This window comes from Mus caroli, unplaced genomic scaffold (genome assembly GCF_978045245.1).
Source record: "Mus caroli unplaced genomic scaffold, Mus_caroli_1 scaffold_13, whole genome shotgun sequence".
Taxonomy (NCBI): domain Eukaryota; kingdom Metazoa; phylum Chordata; class Mammalia; order Rodentia; family Muridae; genus Mus; species Mus caroli.
The window spans coordinates 16,097,508-16,121,317 of record NW_028227268.1 but is presented as its reverse complement, the minus strand read 5'-3'; the positions used below and the strand labels follow the sequence as shown (position 1 = coordinate 16,121,317).

General features: G+C 51.7%; 1 protein-coding gene across 4 annotated transcripts; it reads left to right on the top strand.

Annotated features, from left to right (window-relative positions):
- The first annotated feature begins 497 nt into the window (after positions 1–497).
- Positions 498–22,980, top strand: Kcnh6 (potassium voltage-gated channel subfamily H member 6). Of its 4 annotated transcripts, XM_085829479.1 has the most exons (14): positions 498–716; positions 1,397–1,627; positions 6,582–6,743; positions 6,839–7,044; positions 9,674–10,099; positions 11,341–11,740; positions 12,745–12,944; positions 13,117–13,369; positions 16,397–16,590; positions 18,493–18,577; positions 18,871–18,909; positions 19,224–19,380; positions 20,060–20,240; positions 20,939–22,980. In XM_085829479.1, the coding sequence occupies exons 1-14, from the start codon at positions 641–643 to the stop codon at positions 21,218–21,220; spliced, it is 2,892 nt and encodes a 963-aa protein (XP_085685605.1). In that variant the 5' UTR covers positions 498–640; the 3' UTR covers positions 21,221–22,980. The 4 variants fall into 4 exon arrangements, with proteins under 4 accessions (XP_085685605.1, XP_085685606.1, XP_021033177.1 ...); XM_085829480.1 differs by lacking the exon at positions 9,674–10,099; XM_021177518.3 differs by lacking the exon at positions 18,871–18,909.
- Positions 22,981–23,810: the final 830 nt, after the last annotated feature.

The window sequence follows — 23,810 nt, the reverse complement described above, 5'->3', positions numbered from 1 at the left end:
TTCTTCTAAGTGTGTTCATTTTTAATCAGTACACAGACACTTTTATCAGTGGTCACTTGCTAATAGGTGGGGGCCATTTGTGGACAAGAGGCCTAAGTGCCCCATCGCCACAGTCAGTCCCAGCGGTAAATCCCTGAAGACAGCCTTCAACAAAAGACTACCTGAAGCCCGTAACAACTTCTGCCCTCCTCTGCCTGGAAAACTACTTCAGTATCAAAAGGGATTCAAAGAGATGCTGAGGTCACTGTCTATTTGGACATGAGCAGAAGTTCTTTAGAGTATCCCAGGTTCAGGACCCCTGCCCCTCTCTCTAGGACTCAGAGCCCCTTATGGATCAGAATTTGCTCTTGTCCTGACCCCCAAGCCCAACCCCGCCTGCCTGTCACGTCCCTTGGCTTATTTCAGCACCACGACGCGGACAGCTCCCGGGCGCAAGCCTCGTGGAAGGAGGAGGAGCGCTGAACTGTGGGAGCGGGAGGACTAGAGAGGGCGGGGAGGGCAGACGCTGGAGGACGGGCGGGGCCCGATAGCCCTCCCCGGGGGCGGCGCCCACCCCAGCCCGACGCTGCTGAGCCCTAGGACTGACGAGACGCCAGGAGCCAGGGCACCGGTCACTCCCAGCAAGTGGTGTTACGGAAAGATGCCGGTCCGCAGGGGCCACGTTGCTCCTCAAAACACTTACTTGGACACCATCATCCGCAAGTTTGAGGGCCAGAGTAAGTGTGAGGTTTGGGGGTGTGGGGGACTCTCTGCAGTATGGGTTGGATGGCAGGAGCAGCCAAACTCTTCACTAACTTCTGATGGGGTAAAAGAAAAGGCAGGGCTGGGGGCTGGGGGGGGGGGTTAGATTCTGAATACAAAATCTTTCGTTTTGATGTCCCCAACACCTCCTCCATATGTTCTGTGTCTCGGCCATAATGCCACTCTTCTACCTGCTCACAGCAGTTTTCCTGGTGTTACAAACCCTGGCCTGCCCTCTCAGTCACTGCCCACTTACCCCTCCAGACCATTCATGCCTCTCCTAGAGGTTTGCCTGACTTCCTGCTTTTCACCCACAGTCCTGCTTTCTGGTCTGGACCCCGACTATTATTCCAGGAGTTCTGGGGTCTTCCTCCCACTCTACTGACCCTAGCCCCCAAGCTTGGTTCCCACACCCCTACTTTTCTGCTCCCTGCCTCCTTCATGTCCCTCTGTGCTCCCAGAAGGAATGACCTTTCCCCAGGACTCTGGGTCCTTCCACCCTCCCTTGCTCTGTCCTCCACCTCCCTCATTCTGGCCCCTGCCTGCTTCTGTGTATAAATCCCCTCCTCGGCTGCCACCGGTCCCTGTAATCTTTCTCTCCCAACTGTCCACTCCTGGCTGCCACGGTCTTCCTACCTTTTCCTTCCCACCCCAGGTCGTAAGTTCCTGATTGCCAATGCACAGATGGAGAACTGTGCCATCATCTACTGCAATGATGGCTTCTGCGAACTCTTCGGCTACTCCCGTGTGGAGGTGATGCAGCGACCCTGTACCTGTGACTTCCTTACTGGCCCGAACACTCCGAGCAGTGCTGTGTCCCGCCTGGCGCAGGCCCTGCTTGGGGCTGAAGAGTGCAAGGTGGACATCCTCTACTATCGCAAGGACGGTGAGACTCAGTTGGGCCAAGGGTCCTGTAGGCTACCTTTCTTGTCTATCATGGAGTGCCCTGGGGGAAGGGTCTGACCTAAGAGCCAAAGAGCCTGGACCACTTCTATCCCCACTCTGGGCCTTGGTTTCCTTATTATTAGAGAGAAGCAATGAGAATTGCATGTTATATCTTCTAAGGGACTTGAGGTTGGGCTGAGACAACTATTGGTACTGGTCTAGAACAGCCTCTTGCTCCACTTTCCCTCCCCCACCTCCCAGCTACCTACTCTGTCACTGCCAGCCCCAGCTGTCAAGGATGGAAATTAACCTTCCCTCATCTGCTCTGGGGATTAAGGGAGGAGTCAGCCCCCCAAGGTCTCTCTGGCTAGGCAGTGCGTGGGGGCTGCTGACTGGAAAGGAAGAGTGAATCTGGCTCACTTAGGTCCAGTGGTTTGGGAAGGTAGCCTTGGGTTTGCTGTCACCAGGTGGCTTACCAAGATGGACTTTGTGTTTTTTAAGTTCTGCCCGAGCCCTTGGAAAGCACAACAGAAACATAAGCTAGGGGCTGGGGGCCAAAAGCTCAGCATCCCTCGAATCTCCCTCAGCAGATGAGGGCGTGGAACTATAGTCAGAAACCGAGTCTCTTGGAAATCACCAGCATCTCCCCCAAACCGGTTCTGCATCAGAATTACCTGGGGCATGTTTTGCAAAACACACCTTCCCTAGAGAGAGGCTGACTCAGAAGGTGCAGGGTGAAGCCAGGCAGGTGTATCTGGGAAAAAAAATCCCCAGTGGTTCTGATTTTGCTGCCAATGTTAAAAGCCATTGGCTTAGATAACTCCCTTCATTTCACGGGTGTGGAAGGCCCTTCCCCAAGATCCCATTGCCAAGGCGCAACTGGAACCGAAGTCTCTCGAACTCTCTCTCAGAGATGTTTTTTGTTCAGAGTTATCCCAAGAAAGAAAGGACTTCAACTCTCTCCATGCTTGGAAGCAGGAATTTGGGGGGAAGAAACACCCAGAAGAGAGAAGTTGCCCCCTGGGAACCATCAGAAAGTACAAACAGGGCAGGCACCTCTAGATTGAAGTCAAGGGGTGCTAAGAGCCTAACTTCCAGAGGCTTGGTGTGTGCACGGGACATGACTGCATGCATATGTGTGTTCATATGTGTGTGTGTGTATATGCACATGTGTATGCATGCGTGTATACATGGATATGTGTGTATACATGTATGTACGTGTGTGCATGTGTGTATGCATGTGTATATGCAAGAATATGTGTATATGTGTGTGTGCATATGTGTGACTGTGTGTGTATTCATGTGTGTGCTTGTGTGTATGTGTTTACAGAATTCTGAGGGCTTCTCAACCCAAATCTTGGCCACACCCCTGGCTATCCTTTTCTGCTACTAGCCAAGTGAGTTGTAGGTGGGAAGTGCTGTGATAGAGGCAAAGAACAGGAGACCTGGAAAGCATCCAGCTTAGGTTGGCTGTACTCACAGGGTTAACAAAGTCAGAATATTTTTAAAAGCTGCGACTTCACCTCTTCACATCATTGCAAGGAAGAGGTGACAGTCAGGGGAGTGAGAAGGGTCCCAGAGGAACAAGATGGGACAGCAGGAAGTGGAGGTGCCAAGAGACTGGGTCCGTTTTGTTTCTTTCCTTGACCCTAGAGCTCTACGTGCACCTCAGAGAGTGAGGGACAAGCATGAGGTCCTGGACTTTCAGACCCTGTAGGTATCCAGACAAAAGGCAGCATTCAAGACTATCTTGGCCCCTCAGATCAAGACTCAGGTCTTCAGAAGTCTATCAAGGTTCGTTAGCTAACAGAAAGGACCCTGGGAACCTAGACTTGGAGACTGGCTCTGGGTGGGAAGATAAAATTTCCCACATATCTGGTGCTCCGCAGTTCCTCCTTGCACCATTCTGCCTTCAGGCCTTCCTTGTCCTGTTATCTAAGCCTCTGACCACCTGGACCATCCTAAATTAGCCTGAAACCAAGAAGATAGCCTACACTGCCCTGCAGTGCTCAGATAATTTATGTCCACATTAACAGTCTACTCTGACCATGTGATTTTTAAATATGATTTAAAAATCATATCCATATGATTGCACAGAAAGGTATCCTAGCGGTGATTTCTTCTTTCTTTCTCTGTGCCCCAACCTCTGACTCCAAGGCTGAGGGAAGGGGTTCTGAACACATCTCCAACTGGTTTATTTATAATCCACCCTTATTTTTGTTTTTTTGAGACAGGGTATCACTGTGTAGCCTTGGCTGTCCTGGAACTCACTCTGTAGACCAGGCTGGCCTCGAACTTGGAGATCAACTTACCTGTTTCCCAAGTGCTGGGATTAAAGGTGGGCCCCACCACCTCCTGGCTTCCTCTTTCCCTTTAAAAGGGTGATCTACTGAAAATTCTATCTCTATGTCCTAAGTCTATTCACAGAGCTACAGCTGTGTATCTCCATGGTCACCTCCCTGTCAGAAAACCCTGGAAATCAAAGCCTTTCCTCTGCTTCCCTTTGTCAGGAAAGGAAAAACCCTAAAGCTGAAGAAGGGAGGCCATGACCAGGCGAGAGCCAATAACTGTCTGCAGATCCATCACCCCTGCATCCGCCCTAACAGACACCTGCCAGAGGGTCTAGCCCTGCCTACCTTCACCAAGCCCTATAACTCTGATGAGCCCAAACCCCCAAGCTAGACTAGAGACTGGGTATTTTTCTAGTCTGTAGCTCCAGGTAAGAAGGCCAGGGCTCTCCCCACTCTCTCCCCGACCCTATGTTTTCCACACACTAACCTACAAATTTCAGGATGGCAAAGCCAAGAGCAGTGCAGCCACCCCTCGCCGTAGCAGCATCAGCTTGCAGCAGCAGTCTCCTAAGGGCTCTCAGCTCAGCGCTAAGCGAGGTGCACATAAAGAGACGGGGCAGGGCAAGGGGTGCGGCTTAGTGGTAAAGCATTTGTCTTGCACGCGTGGTATCCTGGGTTTCAACCGCAGACTCCTAAAAGGTAAAAGACAACAAGGAGGCCATGTTGAAGAGAGGGTAAGCGGTCAGGATGGGGAAGGGACATGAACTATGAGAAATAAGACTAGCATAGCCAAGGGGTGGAAGATCCGAAGGAAGTGGGGTAATCTAGGGGCCAGACAACTCCACTTAATCAGAGGAGTTTGTGTTGAGAGGAACGTCTTGGAGGAAGAATCAGGCAGAGACTGGCTCTTCCTCCAGGGACAGAGCAAAGACACTGGAACTTTGCCATTCCTCAATACAGACAAGGGCAATTCCCTCTTCCACTGAGCTAGTTACTTGTGGGCTCTGAGTCACAGGTAAGGTATAGGGAGAGAAATCACTCTGGCTTTTTGCAAATCCTCTCATCTGCTACCACTGGAGTGGTGGTTGGGACGAGGAAAACCACATGAGAACACTACCAGCTCCCCAGCTCTCGCTGATACAAGGGTCCATCCCAAGACTCTGCATCCATGGGGCACAACCAGTTGAAGATGGCCCTGGGAAGTCTCAGAGGCACAGGAAATCTGGAGCGCCTGCACTTCTGTCTGGTTCCACTCCTCACCTGGTATTAAGTTAATTCACCAGGGCCAGAGAGACAGAGAGCATAGTGTGATCTTAGGGACAGGAATGTCGCTGTGCCCCAAGCTGACCAGAGTCATTGTAGCACTATGAGCCCAGGAGTGGCTCAACAGGCAGGCAGTGTCTCTGGTGTGGATGTCTCCCCTGGGCCCAGGCACCAGCTGGCAGATGGCTGCCTGGTGCCTGGGAGTCCAGGAATCTGATCCTGATCCGGGCGATTCCTGCTCCCGGGAGGAACATGGGAAGGAAGACGGGGGTGGGGCACAGCTGCAACCCAGCGAGTGCTAAGTATGGGGTCTGATGAAAAGAAGTTCCGGAGGTCCCTACAGTGACAGTCCTCCTACACGGCTTGGATCCATTGTCCTTTCACAGTCACTGGGTTGGTTATCAATCCCTGGGAGAGGTGACACAGACCCAAACCTGCCCTCTGGAAAAGCAGCTTGGCTTTCTGATCTGCATGGTCACCTGAGCCTGCTGTCCCTGGAAATCCTGCCTTTTGGAACAGACACCTAACAATAGTTTGAGTTAATAGATATAGCACACCTAAAAGGGTGCCTGCTCACAGGCTGGACTGACACAGGCAGCATTTTGACTCATAATGATCTGCCTGCCAACGGTGAGACCCTAGAACAAGGTGACAATTAGTGTGGCCAGAGGCATAAGGTGCCAACAGTAGGATCTGGGATGCTAAGAGCTTTTATTTCCATGGCCTTCTCCCTCCCTCGTTAGCCCCCCCCCAGGTCACTACCCTATTTATCCGTTACTATTCCAGCTCTATATTCAAAAAAGAGACCTTTTCCTTTTTCCCACAACCTCTTATCTGCCGAGAGACTAGGGGTCCTCACCCCACATCCCCTGCCAGCTCCAACAAATCAGTTTCTCAGAACCTTCATTTGCCTGCTCCCAGAACCTCCTAAGGCCTAATGTGCCAACTGGCTCCATGCCCAGCACTTGATGTGTTCCTAGCAAGTTGCTTCCAACAGTAGGGGAAGCAGGCATCTTTGTGGGATGGCTATATGGGAGCTGAGCCCAGGGCCAGCCAGAGCTACAGGAGGATGGCATGCCCTCCCTCACCTCCCTACTTAATCCACCCCCATCTGCTAAGCCTTAATTACCACAGAAGCAAACCTCAGAGCTAAGCCCTGGACTGAGGGCTGAACAGGGGCTTGGACCTGATGCTACACTATCTCCTAATGAGCTGCTCTTCCCTGTGGAGGGTGGAGGGGACCCGCTGGACAGCTTTACCTACCCTCTGCCAAATAGCTCTGGTCGCTGTCCAGGCCTCTTCTCTCCACCCTTCCCTTGACCTTCACGCGGGTCCTTCCTTAGCCGCTGCAGGAGGGGCCTCCTCAGTGACTGACCCTTTCCCTGCCAATGGGGTTTGCAGCCTCCAGCTTCCGCTGCCTGGTGGATGTGGTCCCTGTGAAGAATGAGGATGGGGCTGTCATCATGTTCATCCTCAATTTCGAGGACCTGGCCCAGCTCCTGGCCAAGAGCAGCAGCCGCAGCCTGACCCAACGTTTGTTATCACACAGCTTCCTGGGCTCTGGTGAGTGTTGTCAGTGGGTAACAGTACTGAGGGTGGGGAGGGGATTCAAGACCACCCCCCATCCCTGGCTGCTCTGACCCTGAACCTGGTTTCAGAGGGCTCTCACAGCAGGCCAAGTGGACAGGGGCCTGGTCCAGGCAGGGGCAAGTACGGAACCGTCAGCCAGATCCCGCAGTTCACGCTCAGCTTTGTGGAGTTCAACCTGGAGAAGCACCGCTCAGGCTCCACCACAGAGATTGAGATCATCGCTCCCCACAAGGTGGTGGAGCGGACACAGAATGTCACTGAAAAGGTCACGCAGGTATGGGTCTGCAGGAGCGGGGTGAGGGTGGGCGTGGTCAGAACCCCTGGGTTCCTTGGACCTCAGCTCTTCTAAGGTCATAACTAAGAAGGGAGATATGACTTGTCCAACCTCTCCCTTCCCCGCCCCACCTCACATCTTGGTCTGAGTCCCCAGCCTCGTCTTCTATAGTTTGAGTCTGATTCTTAAGACCTGAAGGCCTGGCCTGAGGCCACAGCCCTGAGGCCTGAAATCAGCAGAGGTTGTGGTGAGCAAGGCCTGTGAGTACTTCCGAGGCCTGGAGATCCCAGAAGGATAGGGGGAGAAAACACACAGGCCACCTGGGGGCCAGTCTATGGTTCTGCAGTCACAAGGCAGGAGTGGTACAGAGGGTCAAGCCCACGCAAAGACGAGGAGAGGAAGGAGGGATGGGATGAGCCCTGCCCTGGTCCTGCTCCTTCCCTCTGCTTTTGGGATGATGGCCACTCCTCGAGTCGGTATGCAAACAGTACACCTGGCAGGAGTGGGGTAGTGTCAGTGTCTCTAGCTAACTTTGAACAATATCCTGGGGATCCATCTCTAAATGCCCCTCGTGTGCATCTTCTATTTGGTACATGTCCCTTATTGGGTCCTGGGTTACATCTGACCCCCACGGTCCCTTCTAAGGGGCTTGTTGGCCTGATTCTTCCAGGGGCAATTGTCTAGAACCCTGCTTGAGACTTGAGTCAACAGGATGCTGGCACTGGCTCACTATGTGACCTTGACAAAGGACACCCCTACCTTTGGGCCTCAGAGCTCTCATATGCAGGAAAGAGTTAGGCCAAATGGTCTCTGAGGACCCATTGACATTCAGTAGTGCCGGGCTCAGGTGACAGAAGGGGACTTTGTTAAGCCGTAGAGAAGAGCCTAGGACACAGATGAGCAAGGACTGCAGAGGGGACCATACAATCCATTTCCTGACCCTTCTCATCTGAAGCATAGCCAACGCCAGTACCAGCTATGGAGGAGACCATTTAGACTCACAGATAGGACCAAGAAGAGGCCTGGCAGGGAGAAGAGCTCTGGTATCCAGGGGTGTGGCACCATGACCTGCTACTTTGCATCTGAGTTCAACTACCAGGGATACTTTGGTGAGCCTTGGTTGAAAGCCCACATGGACCCAGAGCTGGCTGGGTGAGGGGACACAGGCTACTGAGCTGACTATGGAGACAGGGCTACATATAGGGGTAGAGAAAAAAAGATCCCTGAAAATAAGAGGGTCCAAGTCTATGTGGGACCCCAAGTGGGTCCCCGAGGAAGTAAAAGATGGGCAGAGGCTGGAAGCCGAGCAGGCAGAACACGGTGGCTCCCACTGAGGTGTCTGGTTGTCAAATCAGTACCATTTTAGTGGGAATCAGTCCTTAGATTGATTTCTTTCGTCCTGTGATTCCCATCTCCTGACTCTGTAAGATCAGAGCCTAGCATGGCTGGTCTCCTTATAACAGCAGTGATGATGGAAGAGACCGTGGGGATGGTCAACCCCACCTCCATCCCATCCTTACTGAGACAGTGTCAGTCAGACAGTGGAGAAAGGATGAGCTAGGACAGTGGTTCTCAACCTATGGGTTGCGACCCCTTGGGGGGCGTGTCACACATCAGATATCCTGCATGTCAAATATTCACCTTACGACTTATAACAGTCACAACATTACAGTTACGAAGTACTGACAAAAGGATTTTACAGTCGGGGGTCACCACAACACAGGGACCTGTATTCAAGAGGTGCAGCGTTAGGAAGGTTGCAGACCACTGCCCTAGAAGCAGGCAGATGCATCTTGTTTAACTACATTCCTATGCAGTCTGTTGTCCGTTTTACCCGTGAGGGAACAGGGGATCACAGGTTACTAGGCTTGCTTCGTTCGAGGCACTGAAGAAACAAATGGCAGCCCTGGATATTTAGCCTGGAGTCTGGCTTCAAAAACACCTGCCCTTCGTGATCCCCCAGCTGCTTTGCTTCGCGTTAGGCAGCTGGGAGTTGGTTTCTGTCTTAGCAACCGTCCATTGCTATAGTCTTGGAGGCACCGAGATGAGAAGAGGATGCTCCACAGACGGCAGTGACTCCTGTGTGATGGCGATTTGGCTCTTTCCATGGGATGCTCTGAGAGTTGCCCCAGGGAGGAACCTCGTTGGCCCTTAGGAATAAAGACTCTTCTGGAAGTGACTTGTTCCCATCAAGAATCCCAAACTTGGGTTGGGGAGTTAGCTCAATGGTAGAGAGCTTGTCTGCTCTGTGGAATAAGGCCCTAGCTTTAATCCTTAGCACTAAAACTAGAACAAGCAAACAAACAAGCAAGCAAACACTATTATAGACAACCAGCCCAGCAAGCTATCTCAACCCAGGGCTCCTTAAAACATACTCACCCGGCCTGGCCCTGCTCACCCCAAGAGGAGCTGTTTCTGGGAAAGCTTGTGAGCTATCAGGGATCAACCATGTGGCAGAGCCCCCTGCTCTCTCCCTCTGTCCTACCTCCTCCTGACATACCTGTCCCTCATGTGCCCTTCCTTTGTCCTTCTGCCTTTCATGACTGTGACAGTTCTCTGCAGTCCTCCCCATAGACCCATCTTCCTAGCAGTGGCTGTCCCCACTGACCACCCATGGCTTCCACCCCAGGTCCTGTCCCTGGGTGCAGATGTGCTGCCAGAGTACAAGCTGCAGGCACCGCGCATTCACCGAGGTACCATTCTGCACTACAGCCCCTTCAAGGCTGTATGGGACTGGCTCATCTTGCTCTTAGTCATCTATACAGCGGTCTTCACGCCCTACTCCGCTGCCTTTCTGCTCAGCGACCAGGACGAATCACAGCGTGGTACCTGTGGCTATACCTGCAGCCCGCTCACCGTGGTGGACCTCATCGTGGATATCATGTTTGTGGTGGATATTGTCATCAACTTCCGAACCACCTACGTCAACACTAATGATGAGGTGGTCAGCCACCCCCGACGAATCGCCGTCCACTATTTCAAGGGCTGGTTCCTCATTGACATGGTGGCTGCCATCCCTTTTGACTTGCTTATCTTCCGCACTGGCTCAGACGAGGTGAGCTTACGGGACCAGTGCCAGCAGCCATGCTGGCCCATCACTGATATAGACAGCAATTGGAAGCAGAGGGGCTTCAAACATCTGCCATCCCTAGCTATATGCCTCCAGACCTGGGGACCATCCCTCCACTCATTTCTCTTAGAAGGTCCAATTAGAGTATTAGGCTGCCAGTTGGTCTAGGATTCTGCCCTCTGTGGGATGCACATAGTATAATCCCAACCCCTTATGCTACCTTTGAAGCCATTGTCACCGTGGAGTTAGAAAGGGGATACACAGGCTGCATGCATATACACTTATGGATCCCTGCATCTCTTCTTGCTTCCGCCCTTCTCTAGCCCACTCTGCTTCCTGTGGGTGATGTGAGAATGTTTTGTGCTATTCTGCCTTCGGGGTTCCCAACCACTGTCACCCCTGCCTGCCTGTCCAACAGAAGTTATTACTCCCCCAACCTTCCCCTTGAACCATTCTCAAGCCTGCTCCTTTCCCCTCTGCTCTCGCTCTCACTGAGCTGTCTACACAGAGTAGACTTCATCCCTGCCTTGCCCCCAGGTTTTGTCCCCTCTACACAGGCAAGTCTCAGATCTCTTACCCAGCCCTGCCATTCCTCCCTCAGAACTTTCCATAGCCTTTGAAGTTAAAACCAAGATCTTCATGGATCCTCAGACCCACTGGGGCAGCCACACAAACACCTCCCCAGACTCCTTTCTCACTGTCACCTCCCACTCTTCAGGTGCAAGGATTAAGGTTAACCCATACCTCTGTGGTCCCGCACCTCCTCCCTCCTCCCTCCTCCCTCCTCCTTCCTCCCTTTTATGTGAGTATACTGTTGCTCTCTTCAGACACACCATTGCAGATGGTTGTGAGCCACCATGTGGTTGCTGGGAATTGAACTCGGGACCTTTGGAAGAGCAGTCAGTGCTCCTAACTGCTGAGCCATCTCTCCAGCCCCCTTCATTCTCAACGATGTACTCTATGCCATCTCTATGAAGCCTTCCCTGACCTGCTTCTGCAGACTTGATCTCTCCCTCCTTCTTGCTCCCATGGGGTTTCTCTCCTAGCGACCCGAACATTGCTCTACACTTTGCCTGAGAAGTCCTTGAGCTTCTTTCTTACATTTCACGGCCAAGTGCCTGCGGCTTTCCTGAGTGTTTGTGGGATGACTGTGTGATAACAAATAGAACAAACTTCAGCTTGAATATACCCTTTCGAGAGCTGACCCTGACTTTCTCTGCCCCTAGACCACCACCCTGATCGGGTTACTGAAGACGGCACGCCTCCTGCGGCTGGTGCGCGTGGCCCGGAAGCTGGACCGCTATTCTGAATACGGGGCCGCCGTACTCTTCCTGCTCATGTGTACTTTTGCGCTCATTGCGCACTGGCTGGCCTGTATCTGGTACGCCATCGGCAACGTGGAGCGGCCCTATTTGGAGCCCAAGATTGGTTGGCTGGACAGCCTGGGCGCACAGCTTGGCAAGCACTATAACGGCAGCGACCCAGCCTCGGGACCCTCTGTCCAGGACAAGTATGTCACCGCCCTCTACTTCACCTTCAGCAGCCTCACTAGTGTGGGCTTCGGCAATGTGTCACCCAACACCAACTCTGAGAAGGTCTTCTCTATCTGCGTCATGCTCATTGGCTGTGAGTGGGACATTGGGTTATACAGGGTACTTCCCCAAAATGGCGGCGTGCAGATTTGTGTATACGTGTGTACCACTCATATACAGATCTTAGCAGCTGTTTAGACATTGCTCTAGGACAGGTCATTTGCAGGACATAAAGGGCTCTTGTTTAAAAAAAATTTTTTTTTTAAATTTAGATGGTGGTATATGCCTTTAGTTCCAGCACTTGGGAGACAGAGACATGTGGATCTCTGAGTTCGAGGCCAGCCTGGTCTACAGAGCTAGTTCCAGGATAGCCAGGGCTACAGAGGGGCCTTGTCTCAAAAACAACAAACAAACAAACAACAAACAAACAAATGTAGATGGTAACAGGCCAGCCAACTCCTTTAAGCAAATCACAGAAGTTCAGGTCAAATTCTCTTAGGAGCCCAGTTTCCAGAGGAGAAGCCAAAGGTCTTAACCTGCTGGAGACCCACAGCTAGGAAGTCTCTAGCCCCAAGGTCAGCCCAGGGGTCGGCTAGAAGACTGAGAGCTCACAGTCTCTGCACAGAGCTTCCTGCCTTCCATAACACTTGCTTTCAGAACCCTAGAGATGGTGTGGAAATTTACACATTAGGTTGTCATGTTCAGAGTATTTAGAAAAACAAAAACAAGAAAAGGGGAGGGGAGGGGTGATAACGAGGGGGGTGGGGAGAGAGAGAGAGAGAGAGGGAGAGAGAGAGTTTTCCCTGTATTATATTTTTGCAACTTGAAGGCGCAAACAAATCTGGATCTGAAAACAAAGCAACACACCATCACCCTAGTTCTTTCCTCAAAAAAAGTCTAGCCTGTGAGTCCCGAAGAAGCCTGGGGGCACAGGCAGAGGGAGAAAGGCAGAAGGGCAGGTAGCCCAGGGGCTTTTGTCCCTTGTGTCCCATGTGCTATCACCATGGAAAGAGAGAGGCCCTTCCCTGGGGTCCTGTCGAGATTGGGAGGTCAGGAGTCACGGGGGAACTCCTCCTTCCCATCTCGCCCCGCCCCCAGCCCTTATGTACGCCAGCATCTTTGGCAACGTGTCGGCCATCATCCAGCGCCTGTACTCAGGCACGGCCCGCTACCACACTCAGATGCTGCGGGTCAAGGAGTTCATCCGCTTCCACCAGATCCCCAACCCACTGAGGCAGCGCCTGGAAGAGTATTTCCAGCACGCCTGGTCCTACACCAACGGCATCGACATGAACGCGGTGAGCCCTGCAGCCCTGATGGGGAGTGGGTGGGCCACCAGCTGCCCGACTCATGCCCTAGGGGAGATCCAGAGCCTGGTGCAGTGTGCCCCCGCTCCCCACCCTTCTACCCAAACACAACACCCACAGCCCCTGCTGCGCCCGGAGGGACTTGCCTACCCCCCACCCGCAGGTGCTGAAGGGCTTCCCTGAGTGCCTGCAGGCGGACATCTGCCTGCACCTGCACCGCGCTCTGCTGCAGCACTGCCCCGCCTTCCGCGGCGCCAGCAAGGGGTGCCTACGCGCGCTCGCCGTCAAGTTCAAGACCACGCACGCGCCGCCTGGGGACACGCTGGTGCACCTGGGTGACGTGCTTTCCACTCTCTACTTCATCTCCCGCGGCTCCATCGAGATCCTGCGCGATGACGTGGTCGTGGCCATTCTAGGTGGGTCAGGTAGGGCTGACGAAGGGGCTTGAGGCTGGAGAGGCCCTACTGGGTCGCCTTCTTCCTAATGAGTATCCCTAACAACGGTGTTGCTCCTGTTGCTCCGATTCCTGGATGTTGCCAGGTAGTGGTGGCTCTTATCTTCAGTCCCAGCACTCGGCTGGCTGATTTCTCTACAGAGCGAGTTCTAGGACAACCAGAGCTACATAGAGAAACCCTTTTTTGAAAAGCAAAACAAAACAACAACAACAGTAAAGATTTTTTAAAAAGATAAATATTAAGTTATTCATTGGGCAGGGACACCACACAGAACGCTGTGACTTCGGAGGTTACAGAACAACTTGTCTGTCCCTTCCACCTTGCAGATTCTGGCAATCGCACTAGGTTGTCAGAGTTATAATCCCTTCTTTAATTTACAGAGTCTTGCTGGCCTCAGAGAGTTTTAAACCCACCTCAAAGAATCCTTAATCCAGCTCTCTGCCTGTCATGTGACCTTCAGCAAGTCACTTGACTTCAAGTCTTCTCTTCTATTTGCATCTTCCTAGCCCTTGACCCCAAGTCTCCATCTCTAACTTCAGTCATGTTGGTGGTGCCTGATCTCCATGATGGGGTTCTCTCCCAGCCTGCTCTGCCCACCTTTCTCCATTACCCTGCCCTCAGTGCCTGGTCACCCGTGGCGGCTGGCTTTCTGCTTTCTTCTCACTTCACAGCCTCACCCGGGCCAGCCCCTTGATCCTATAGCCTGAGCCACAAGGGTCCCCAGAGATGTGTCCTAGCCCCCATTTCTCCTTAGAGCAAAACAGACAGACAGCTGGGAATGTGGCCCAGTTGGTACAGTGCTTGTCTAAGATGCTCCATTCATCAGTCATGGCGAGATACACTCGAAGCTAGCCTGGGCTCTAAGAGAGCCTGTCAAAATAGATAGGTAGGCAAATGGATGGATGGATGGACGGACAGACGGACAGACAGATGGACTGATTGATTTTAAAAAGCCAAACCAAGTACAACAGATTCCAACTTGACACCATCACTTTCCCTCAAAAGCAGCCTTGTCCCCTGTCCTTCCACTGTCTGGGCTGAAGCCAACCACAGGAACAGCCTGCCAGTTTCCTGTCCTCTGCCCCCATCCAATCATGTGCAGAGTGTTGTTTCCTTTATTGATAGTTATGCTTTCTGTACCAGCCTCCACTGGTCTGGCCCTCCTGGGCAGGTGTCAGGAGCTCCCTTCCCGAGGCCTCGCATCAGGCACATCCTCAGTACTTCAGCCTCTCGACAGCCAAGGGTTACACATCTGCACAGATTCCTTGTCCACTCAGAACCCTTTGCTAGGTCCCTATGGGACAAAGGCAAACCCATGGTTCCACCCAATCGAGTCACCCTGTGAGTCCTGTCTCTGTCCCCTGGTACTCCGTGCCCAAGCTAGACAACTATTTCTCGTCACCCCGTGACTCCGCTCTTCTGTCACACTGCCATTCTGTCTCCAGAACCCATCCTGCCCCTGTCAAGGCAGATGCAGTCATTCTCCAGGCTGACCTACAGCATGGGCTCCCCTGAGAGTCCCTTCTCCCAAGCCACGTTACAAATGCCACCCACAGGGGACAGATAATTAATATGAATAATTAAGAAGCTGGTCCAATTTAAATTCCAGTGAGAGACAAGAAATCCTCTCATCTTGTCCTGAGTAGAAATAGACATTAGATCATAATTTTTCATGTGTTAAAAAGCGAAGGTCGATATCACATTACCTAGAAGATATCAATGTCAAGTTCAGAATGTCACGTGTGACCCTGGCAAGTCTCTTCTTTCTCTGAGCCTCAGCCCCTTCCTGTCCAGGAATGATTTTCCATCTTGTTCTCCTGGTGACATGTGCCTATCCCCCATCTAACTCTGTGCTGAACTATTAGTGTCCCTTGTACAGTGTCACAAAGGCTGGGCTTTCCTGGGGGCAGGAAGAATCAAAGAAACCATAGTCTGTGGCACTTGTGATTCTGGCCTCTTTTCCCCCAGCCTTGGCTATACAGGTCCTTTCCTCCTGGGGGTCTTGTGCTTCTCTTGGAATTTTATTCCTTCTGAAAGCCCTGCCTCCCTGCTCTCCTTGATCCCCTCATGGCCCAGAGCTCTTGGTTGCATCTGCTTCTAAGATACATTATTCTGTAACCTTGACAACCCAAGTACCTGCCTATTAGGGATTTAAGGGACTCCTTGTGGGAGAGTCTCTTACTCATGTTTATATCCTAGTGCCAGCATAGCTCCTGGCTCTGCAAGGACCTAGTGCTTACATCAGCTAACTTGGCTGTCTACCCTGTGTCTACCCTGTGACCTCCATCTCTCCTTGTGTCATGCATTGACCTACGCTGGGGGCTCTGGCTTAGAGGGATACTATCTCAAACATCACCACCTCTGCCCCTGCAAACAGTCCAGTGGAGTAGGTGACATTGTTATACCCATCTGAGGGTCGAAGACACTCACAGACAGGGAGGTAGCTTCCCAGGGTTGCTCTGCCAGGGGCACGCTGGTTCCATGTTTGTACAATGGAGAGTAAGGAGACCAAGAAACAGAAACTCCGGGTCTTACCCGGGGAAGCTGGGAGCTTTAGTCCTTGGGTTCTCTATCCCCTGCTCCATAGTGTCAGTGGGTCAAGGGGAGCAGAAGGAAATTGAGCAAGGGACTTCTAGTGCCCCTGACTGCCTACTGTCCCCTGGCCAGAATGGAAACTGTACTGAAGGGTGTAGGCAAACCAAAGGGCATTCTGGTGGGAGGTGGTTCTGAGAGGCTAAGACAAAAAGAGAACCTATGTTGTCGGGACAGAAGCAGCTCTGGGGGAATTTTTGTGGAACTGATGACTGGCCTCCCTCATCATGCCAGCACATGCAGTCCTGTCCTCAGACTCCCTCAGCACCAGGCCCCAGCTCAGTGGGATCTCTGAGGTGGGAGGTAGGAAGATCAATCATAGTCAATGGGGCCCCAAGAGAAGGTCTTCATAAGGAAGCCAGACCCCGGAGGGACCACCATCCTTCTGGCTGGCAGGGAAGAATGACATCTTTGGGGAGCCTGCCAGTCTCCATGCCAGACCAGGCAAATCAAGCGCCGATGTGCGTGCCCTGACCTACTGCGACCTGCACAAGATCCATCGAGCAGACCTGCTGGAGGTGCTGGACATGTACCCCGCCTTTGCAGACACCTTCTGGAATAAGCTAGAGGTCACCTTCAACCTGCGGGACGTGAGTCTGGGCTTGTGGGGCTGGGGTAGCGGTGGTTCACAGAGAGCTGGTTGTGGGTAGCACCCAGGCAGCCTGCTAAGGACTTGTTTTGCCTGGCCTAAGGGACTCATCTGACCACTGCCTCTTCCCTTCAACTCCTCGTGCATCCTTTGCTGAGATACTTCTGTACCCACTATGCACAAACACACCACTAACTATAGCGATGGCTCCCATTTAATGAGCAGCTACTGCGAGCTAAATCCTGGCCTTCTCTTAGGTTGTTTTAGACCTGCCCTTGCGTGGGATTTTCTTATCGCCATTATCTAAATGAATAAACTGAGCACCGGAGAGGGTAAGTTAATTGGCCAGAGCCATATGGCTAGTAAAAGGCTGAGCCAAAACGTGGATTCAAATTGTCTGGCCTTAAAATGCAGGCTTTCCCATCACACGGCACTAAGCTAAAAAGATGGGATCTGACCCCAGAGGACTCATGGTGCCAGGCATGGGGGTGCAACTGTCTCTTAAGCTTATTACTCAGCAGTCCAGGAGAAATAAAACACCGCTCATTTAAAGAGGCAAAAAGGCCACAAGGGCACGTAAGAGCCAATTTCCGGGGTACTCCAATGTCCTGGGGTTACTATCGCTGTGATAAAACACCATGACCAAAAACAAGTTGGGGAGAAAAGGGTTTATTTCATTACTGCATGTAGTCCATCATCCAAGAAAGTCAGGGCAGGAACTTAAGGCAGGAACCTAGAATCAGGAGCAGATGCGGAGGCCATGGGGGATGCTACTTGCTCCCTGGTTCACATGACTTGCTCAGCCTGCTTTCATATAGCACCCAGGACCACCAGCCCAGCGGTGGCTCCCCCTGCCGTGAGCTGGGTCCTCCCATGTCAACCAGGAAAACATGCCATAGGCTTTCCCTCGGTCCATCTGACGGCGGGGGGCGCTTTTTCTCAGTTGAGTTTCCCTCTTCCCAGATGACGTTAGCTTGTGACAAGTTGAGGTGAAACTAGCTATCACGTCAAGTTTGCCAAGGAGGGTGGACATTACATGTTCAATGGAAATTCAGAGGTCTTCCTGGAGGAAGAGTCTGAAATCAACCAGTAAGAAAGACAGGGAGACACTGAGCCTTGGCCCCTGTCCCTCAGCTTCCAGAGAAGTGCTCTCACAGCTTAGGTGGCATACGGCTTCTAGACTGTGGTGCCAAGGTTGATCTTCTTACTGTGATTGTCCCCCCCCACCCCATGCTGTTGCCTCTGTGACTCTCTGTTCTCTTCTTGAACTGCATAAGAGGTCCCCCTCAAAGCACCCTGTTTTGTTGGACTAGCTATTGGGAGCCAGCTGGTAGCCTTTGTGTCCAATGGATGGACACTCGGGTAGAAGGGATATGGTTTTCATGGTCTTAATTAGCCAGAGTCAACTGAAACCCCACAGTGCCCTCGAGTCTCGTGGTACCAGAAAGGTTGTAGCCAAAAATGCTACCATGGGCAGCACTCGAGTGGGCTGAAGATTCCAGTGCCAGTGGTCACCAAGAGACGCTTCTTACCGACTGTCCCATGCTGCGGTGTGGGCCACCAGGACAATAGAGAAAAGGCAGGCAGGGAGGATCCCGTCTGCCATGCACCCTCAAGGCTTGCTGCTCTTAAATCCGCCTCCAAAGACTTTCCTGGGGGGTTCTACTTGGTTACGTGGGCTAAGTTCATCACCTCCAGGCCTGTTGACCTGCCTGCAAGTCTCTTAGGAGAGAGCCTGCAGGAAGCTTGCAAGTTTCCCTGGGGTGTCTACATGCCTGTTTTTACTTTCTCACTCAGCCGGTGACAAGGGTCACAGAGGGAACCTTGGGGACAGGGAGGAACAAAGAAAGAGACCCTGTCCCAGCCCTGGTCCCTGTCACTTGTTGCTCTTGTTCCCTACAAGGCAGATGGGGGTCTCCACTCAACACCCCGACAGGCCCCAGGCAACCAAGACCCCCAAGGCTTCTTCCTCAATGACAGCCAATCAGGTGAGTCCAGCCAGCCCCTACCCAGGGGTCTTGTCCAGCCTTTAGCCCCTTCTAGTGTCCCCACTATTCTGAGTCTCCTTGAAGAGGGTGTGTCAGCCACTAGGTGATAAGGAAAAATTCTTCCTTGGGCAAAGAGATAGTAGCTTTTATCTTTTTCTCCAACCCTGCTGGCCTGTGTCCTATGAATCAGAGAGGGGAGCTCATTAGCTGCTGGGTGCTTCTTTCAGGGGTGGGTACTAGCCAAGTGCCTGAGGTCCTGTATCAAGGTACTAGTTGCTGGGTGCTTCTTTCAGGGGTGGATACTAACCAAGTGCCTGAGGTCCTGTATCAAGGTACTAGTTGCTGGGTGCTTCTTTCAGGGGTGGGTACTAACCAAGTGCCTGAGGTCCTGTATCAAGGTACTAGTTGCTGGGTGCTTCTTTCAGGGGTGGGTACTAACCAAGTGCCTGAGGTCCTGTATCAAGGTACTAGTTGCTGGGTGCTTCTTTTGAGGGTGGTACTAGCCAAGTGCCTGAGGTCCTGTATCAAGGTACTAGTTGCTGGGTGCTTCTTTCGGGGGTGGGTACTAACCAAGTGCCTGAGGTTCTGTATCAAGATACCGGGAGATTCCTGTCCCTCTCCAGACTTGTCCCCTTCCTTCCTGAAGGTGCTGCCCCTTCCCTGAGCATTTCAGACACATCTGGGCTTTGGCCTGAATTGCTACAGCAAATACCCCCAAGTCCTCCAAACCCACGAGAGAACCTGGATTGCTGGCCTCGGGAGCTAGGCTTTAAGTTAGAACAGCTCCAAGCCCAGATGAACAGGTGAGAACCGCCCCCCTGGCAAGGGTGGGGTGCTGCAAGGGAGTCACCTGGGTGTGGGCGCCACCTCCTGGTAGCATAGGGGCATCGCTGGGTGCCTGGCTGGGTTTTAGAATAGGATCCATTAGTAAGTTTCTAATTCTGTGTCACTAAGCGTAACACCTAGCATGGCTTCCCCCAGCAAACTCTAGGACATACTAAGGAAGCTTCTTGGGGGGAGGGGGGAAGAGAAATATATCCATGTGCAGGAACAAATTTCAGAGGTTCTTGGAAAGATGGATTGCCTGTGGATGGCATAGGGAAGGCTTGAAGGCAAGGAGGGTTCAAATCATAGCTGTGTAGCTCATAAGTTAGAATGTGAGCAAGCTCTGAGCTTTACAGCTTGGTGCCTCAGTTTCACCATACTATAAAATGGGTACAATTAGAAACTACCTACTTTAAAGCTTCATTAAGACTGAATGTGGTATGTACCATGCCTACCCCCTGGTCATGAAAGATAGTATGTGCTAAGGGGAATTTTGGCAAAGGCTGTATGGATCCTAGTGGGAAAAATTGCTTCAGGCAGGCCCCAGGCTACCATTTCACTCGACAGGAAGAGGTCGGGTCACAAAAGTGGGAGGTATCTTTGACATCTGAGCTGCTCCCAGAACCCTGACTTTGACCATGGCGCTTTGTCTGGCAGACTGGAGTCCCGAGTGTCGTCAGACCTCAGCCGCATCCTACAGCTACTTCAGCATCCACAGGGCCACCCCAGCTACATCTTGGGGGCCCCTGCCTCCAGTGACCTGGCCTTGTTTCCTGAAACTTCAGTGACTCAGAGTTCAGAGTCTATGCTTCTGGTGGGACATCTGCCCTCTGCACAGGTGAGGGGATCCCAGGGTCTCCCTGAAGGCAGCTGCCCGATTCCCTGATGCTCAGCCTCAGGGTGTCTGTGGCAGGATGAGAATCTGTGTCTTCTGCTGCCCAGTTTATGCGTGACATCGCCTAACCGGAGCAGCCTAGACAGGTGCTGGCAGAGCCCTCACAGTGATCACAGACTCCACAGCTTGGGGAGATCTAACAGGACCCTCAGGAGGAACAGGTGGAGCTCTTTCCGGTTCCCATCCCAGAGGTCAAAGTGGATCAATATCCAGCTTAGGGGCTGGGACAGATGGCTCAGTTGGGAACGGGCTTGCCATGCAAGTGTGAGGACCTGGGTTCGCCCCCCACCACCCATGTTAAAAGCTGGGCATGGGAGTGTACACTTGTCATTTCAAGGCTTGGGGTGGGGGGGGCGGGTAAAGACAAGTGGATCCCTAGGGTCCACTGGCCAGCCAGTCTAGTCTAATTGACAAGCCCTAGGTCACAAAAGCAAGACAGACATCTCCTAATCAACAATATCTGAGACTGATCTCTGGCTTCCACATGTCCGTGACTTATGTATGCATGCACTGGTGCACACACATGCACAACACACACACACACACACACACCCCACAATGAGAAAATATCCAGCCCGACCTGGAGATAGGGGTGGGACTCCATACACAATATACCCTCTTTCCTTTTGCCTTTCTCCCAGACCCTAAGCTATGGTGACTTGGACAAACATATCCGGACGCCCAGGAATTTCTCCCCCAGGATACCTCACGTGGCCGTGGCAATGGACAAATCTCTGGTGCCATCCTTAGAACAAGAGCAGCTGGAGGGGCTCCTGTCACCTCTGGCCTCACCTCTGTGTCCCCTGGAAGTACAGGGACTGGGTGGCCCCCACTTTTCCTCCCTCCCTGAACACCTCAGCTCTGTTCCCAAGCAGCTGGAGTTCCAGAGACACGGTTCAGATCCTGGATTCACAAGGAGTTAGGCCCTTTAGACCCTGGGATAAAAGCTACTGTGAGGGAATGTAAATACAGTGAGGTGAGAGTTAAGCCCCCTTCCATGGAGGGCCAGACAGCTCTCCCATAAAACTCTGAAAACCATTTTCTCTGAAAAACTGCAGACTGCTGAACCAGGTGACCAGGATAGCCTGAGCAGAGAGGCCCAGGGCTTGGCCCAGCCTCCCTGGGAGTCCCTATAGTCAGCAAGCCAGGCAGAGGGCTGCTCAGGGGTAGCTCACAGGATGCAAGAGTCAGTGGAGAAGAGAGATGCTTCGGGTCTTCGGGAGATTCTTGCTTGGGGCCACACATGATCAGAACCACCCTCTGCCTCAAAAGCTCAGACCCAAGGCCAGGGTTGACCAGATCTTTACCAAAAGCCTCTAATATGGCTGGAATTAGAGGATTCCTCTGTGGTGGACATAAAAGAAAGAGCTGCAGCCCTCAGCCCCTCAGCCCCTCAGCCCCCGAGAGTCCCATAATGATATCTGGGACATGCAGTATCACATAGCTAATAAAGCCTTGAATATTTCATGTTGGGCTAGATGTGTAACCTTCCTGACCGCCCTCAGGTCCGTGCCTATGCTGGGACCTTCTCCAAACCCTTCCCGCACCCAGCCTGTTGGAGACCTGAAGGTGTCTCAGCTGGGAGCAGGGGCTCCACAGCCTGAAGCTGTTTCCAGCTGAAGGGAAACAGACTCAGCCTCCTAAGTGTCCACAGAGAATCCATGGCCAGAGATGGTGTTTGTCCGGCCCTCCACCATCCTCTCCTGCACATGGTTGTCCTTCTAACCCTTAGAATAGCCTTAGGAAGTTGGTTTTACTGTCCTCATATGAAAGGTCTTGGGTCAGTAGCAGAGAGACTATGGCACTTACCAAGAGTGTGAGCAGGTCTTCCGGGCATTCCAGTATTTGCTTTCTGCTCTGGTGATGTGTTCCAGTTAGAAAAACATGTGTGCTCCCATATGTAAATGACATTTCAATAAAAAGTTAAACTCAACACACTAGAAAAAGGAGAACACAGTTTCACCCCACACCACCTCGCTTGAGAGACCTGTTAAAACATCGTTGCTTTTCAGATAATTCTAATCTGGCCTCCTCAGCCCATTTTTTCCTTCCTTTTGCAATTTCTATTTGATGCCTCGGAGTCTGTTAGTGAGTTTACGAGCACACATTCGCAAGTGTTTATACAAACTAAAATGTTAAAGTTAACTTTTCTGCTGGGTGTGATGGCGCACGCCTTTAATCTCAGCACTCAGGAGGCAGAGGCAGGTGGATTTCTGAGTTCGAGGCCAGCCTGGTCTACAAAGTGAGTTCCAGGACAGCCAGAGCTATACAGAGAAACCCTGTCTCAAAAAAACAAAACAAAAAAGACCTGTTCCATAAAATAGATAGCTAGACCTCTGCTAAGATCGTACTGCAAGACCATTATTAACCCACTGAAAAATCAGAAATGATGTAACCAATAGAAAACTATGGGCCAAATTTCCTGATACACACAGAAACAAAACGTTTCAATAAAATACACACCTAGTTATCCAGTTAATTTTCTTTTAACTTTTATTATTTTGAAACAGATTCTCAACTAGCCCAGGCTGCCTCTAATTGGCTCTGTAGCCCAGGATAAGAGTGATTTTCTGGTTCTCCTGACTCTACCTTCCAAGAACTGGATTAGAGGTGTGTTAACACCATGCCTAGGCTCTATGTAAAAATAAAAGTGGCCATTAATAAAAGATGGTTGATAAGTGTATACTATTGTCCCTCAAGGCTTCCAAGTGTTTGTTTCCATTAAAATCACATCCATTAAAAATTGTATTTTACGGGCTGGAGAGGTAGTATAGCCCTAAGGGCACTGGATGCTCTTGCAGCAGACCTGGGTTGGATTCCTGGCGTTCACATGGTGTCTCACAACCATCTGTAACTCCAGTTCCAGGGGATTGGATGCCTCTTCTGACCTCCGTGGGCAACTGTTCACATGTAGTACACTTACATATACTCGGGCACATACAAATACACGTAAAATTAACGTGTTTTAAAATACTGCCTAACAATTCAATACAACCTCTTTCAGTATCGTTGAAAGAACTTACATTTATATTGGTGTACCTAGATCCAGGTTTTTCTGCATTTCAAACTCAGGGCATATAAACATTTAAAGTTGGATTACCATTTAGCTTCTGAACACCCCAGAGGAGGAAGGTAAGTGACTAGTAGCCAGGTCATTTGCAAATCGATCCCAGAATTCAGGAGTCTTTTTAGTGTCAGTAGGAAAGCGCAGGAAAGCCTTAATCAATCTAGCCTGTCCCTGGACGTTTCTATCCTGCCTGAAAGAGAACAGTTAAAAGGTGGGCATTGGAGATGGAGAGAGTTCCCGTTTGGCAAAGACTGAGAGACCGCCGGACATAGGGATATGTAATAAACGCAGGTGGTCTTCCATGAAGGTAGATTTGACAGTTACTGTCAGTGGAGAGAGGCGATCAGAACAGCAGCAGCAGAAGAGAAGTAGCAGGCTTTACTCTTGGCCTAGAATTTGGATCAGTAGAGGGGCACACTTGCCCCCATGCCACCCACGCCCCCATT

Excerpts from the sequence above, each read along its gene's own strand:
- Kcnh6 (XM_085829479.1), top strand. The coding sequence starts at position 641 with ATGCCGGTCCGCAGGGGCCACGTTGCTCCTCAAAACACTTACTTGGAC. Across the intron at positions 1,628-6,581 it reads CCTCTACTATCGCAAGGACG|CCTCCAGCTTCCGCTGCCTG; the intron begins GTGAGACTCAGT and ends TGGGGTTTGCAG. Across the intron at positions 18,578-18,870 it reads CCTCAATGACAGCCAATCAG|GGGTGGATACTAACCAAGTG; the intron begins GTGAGTCCAGCC and ends TGCTTCTTTCAG.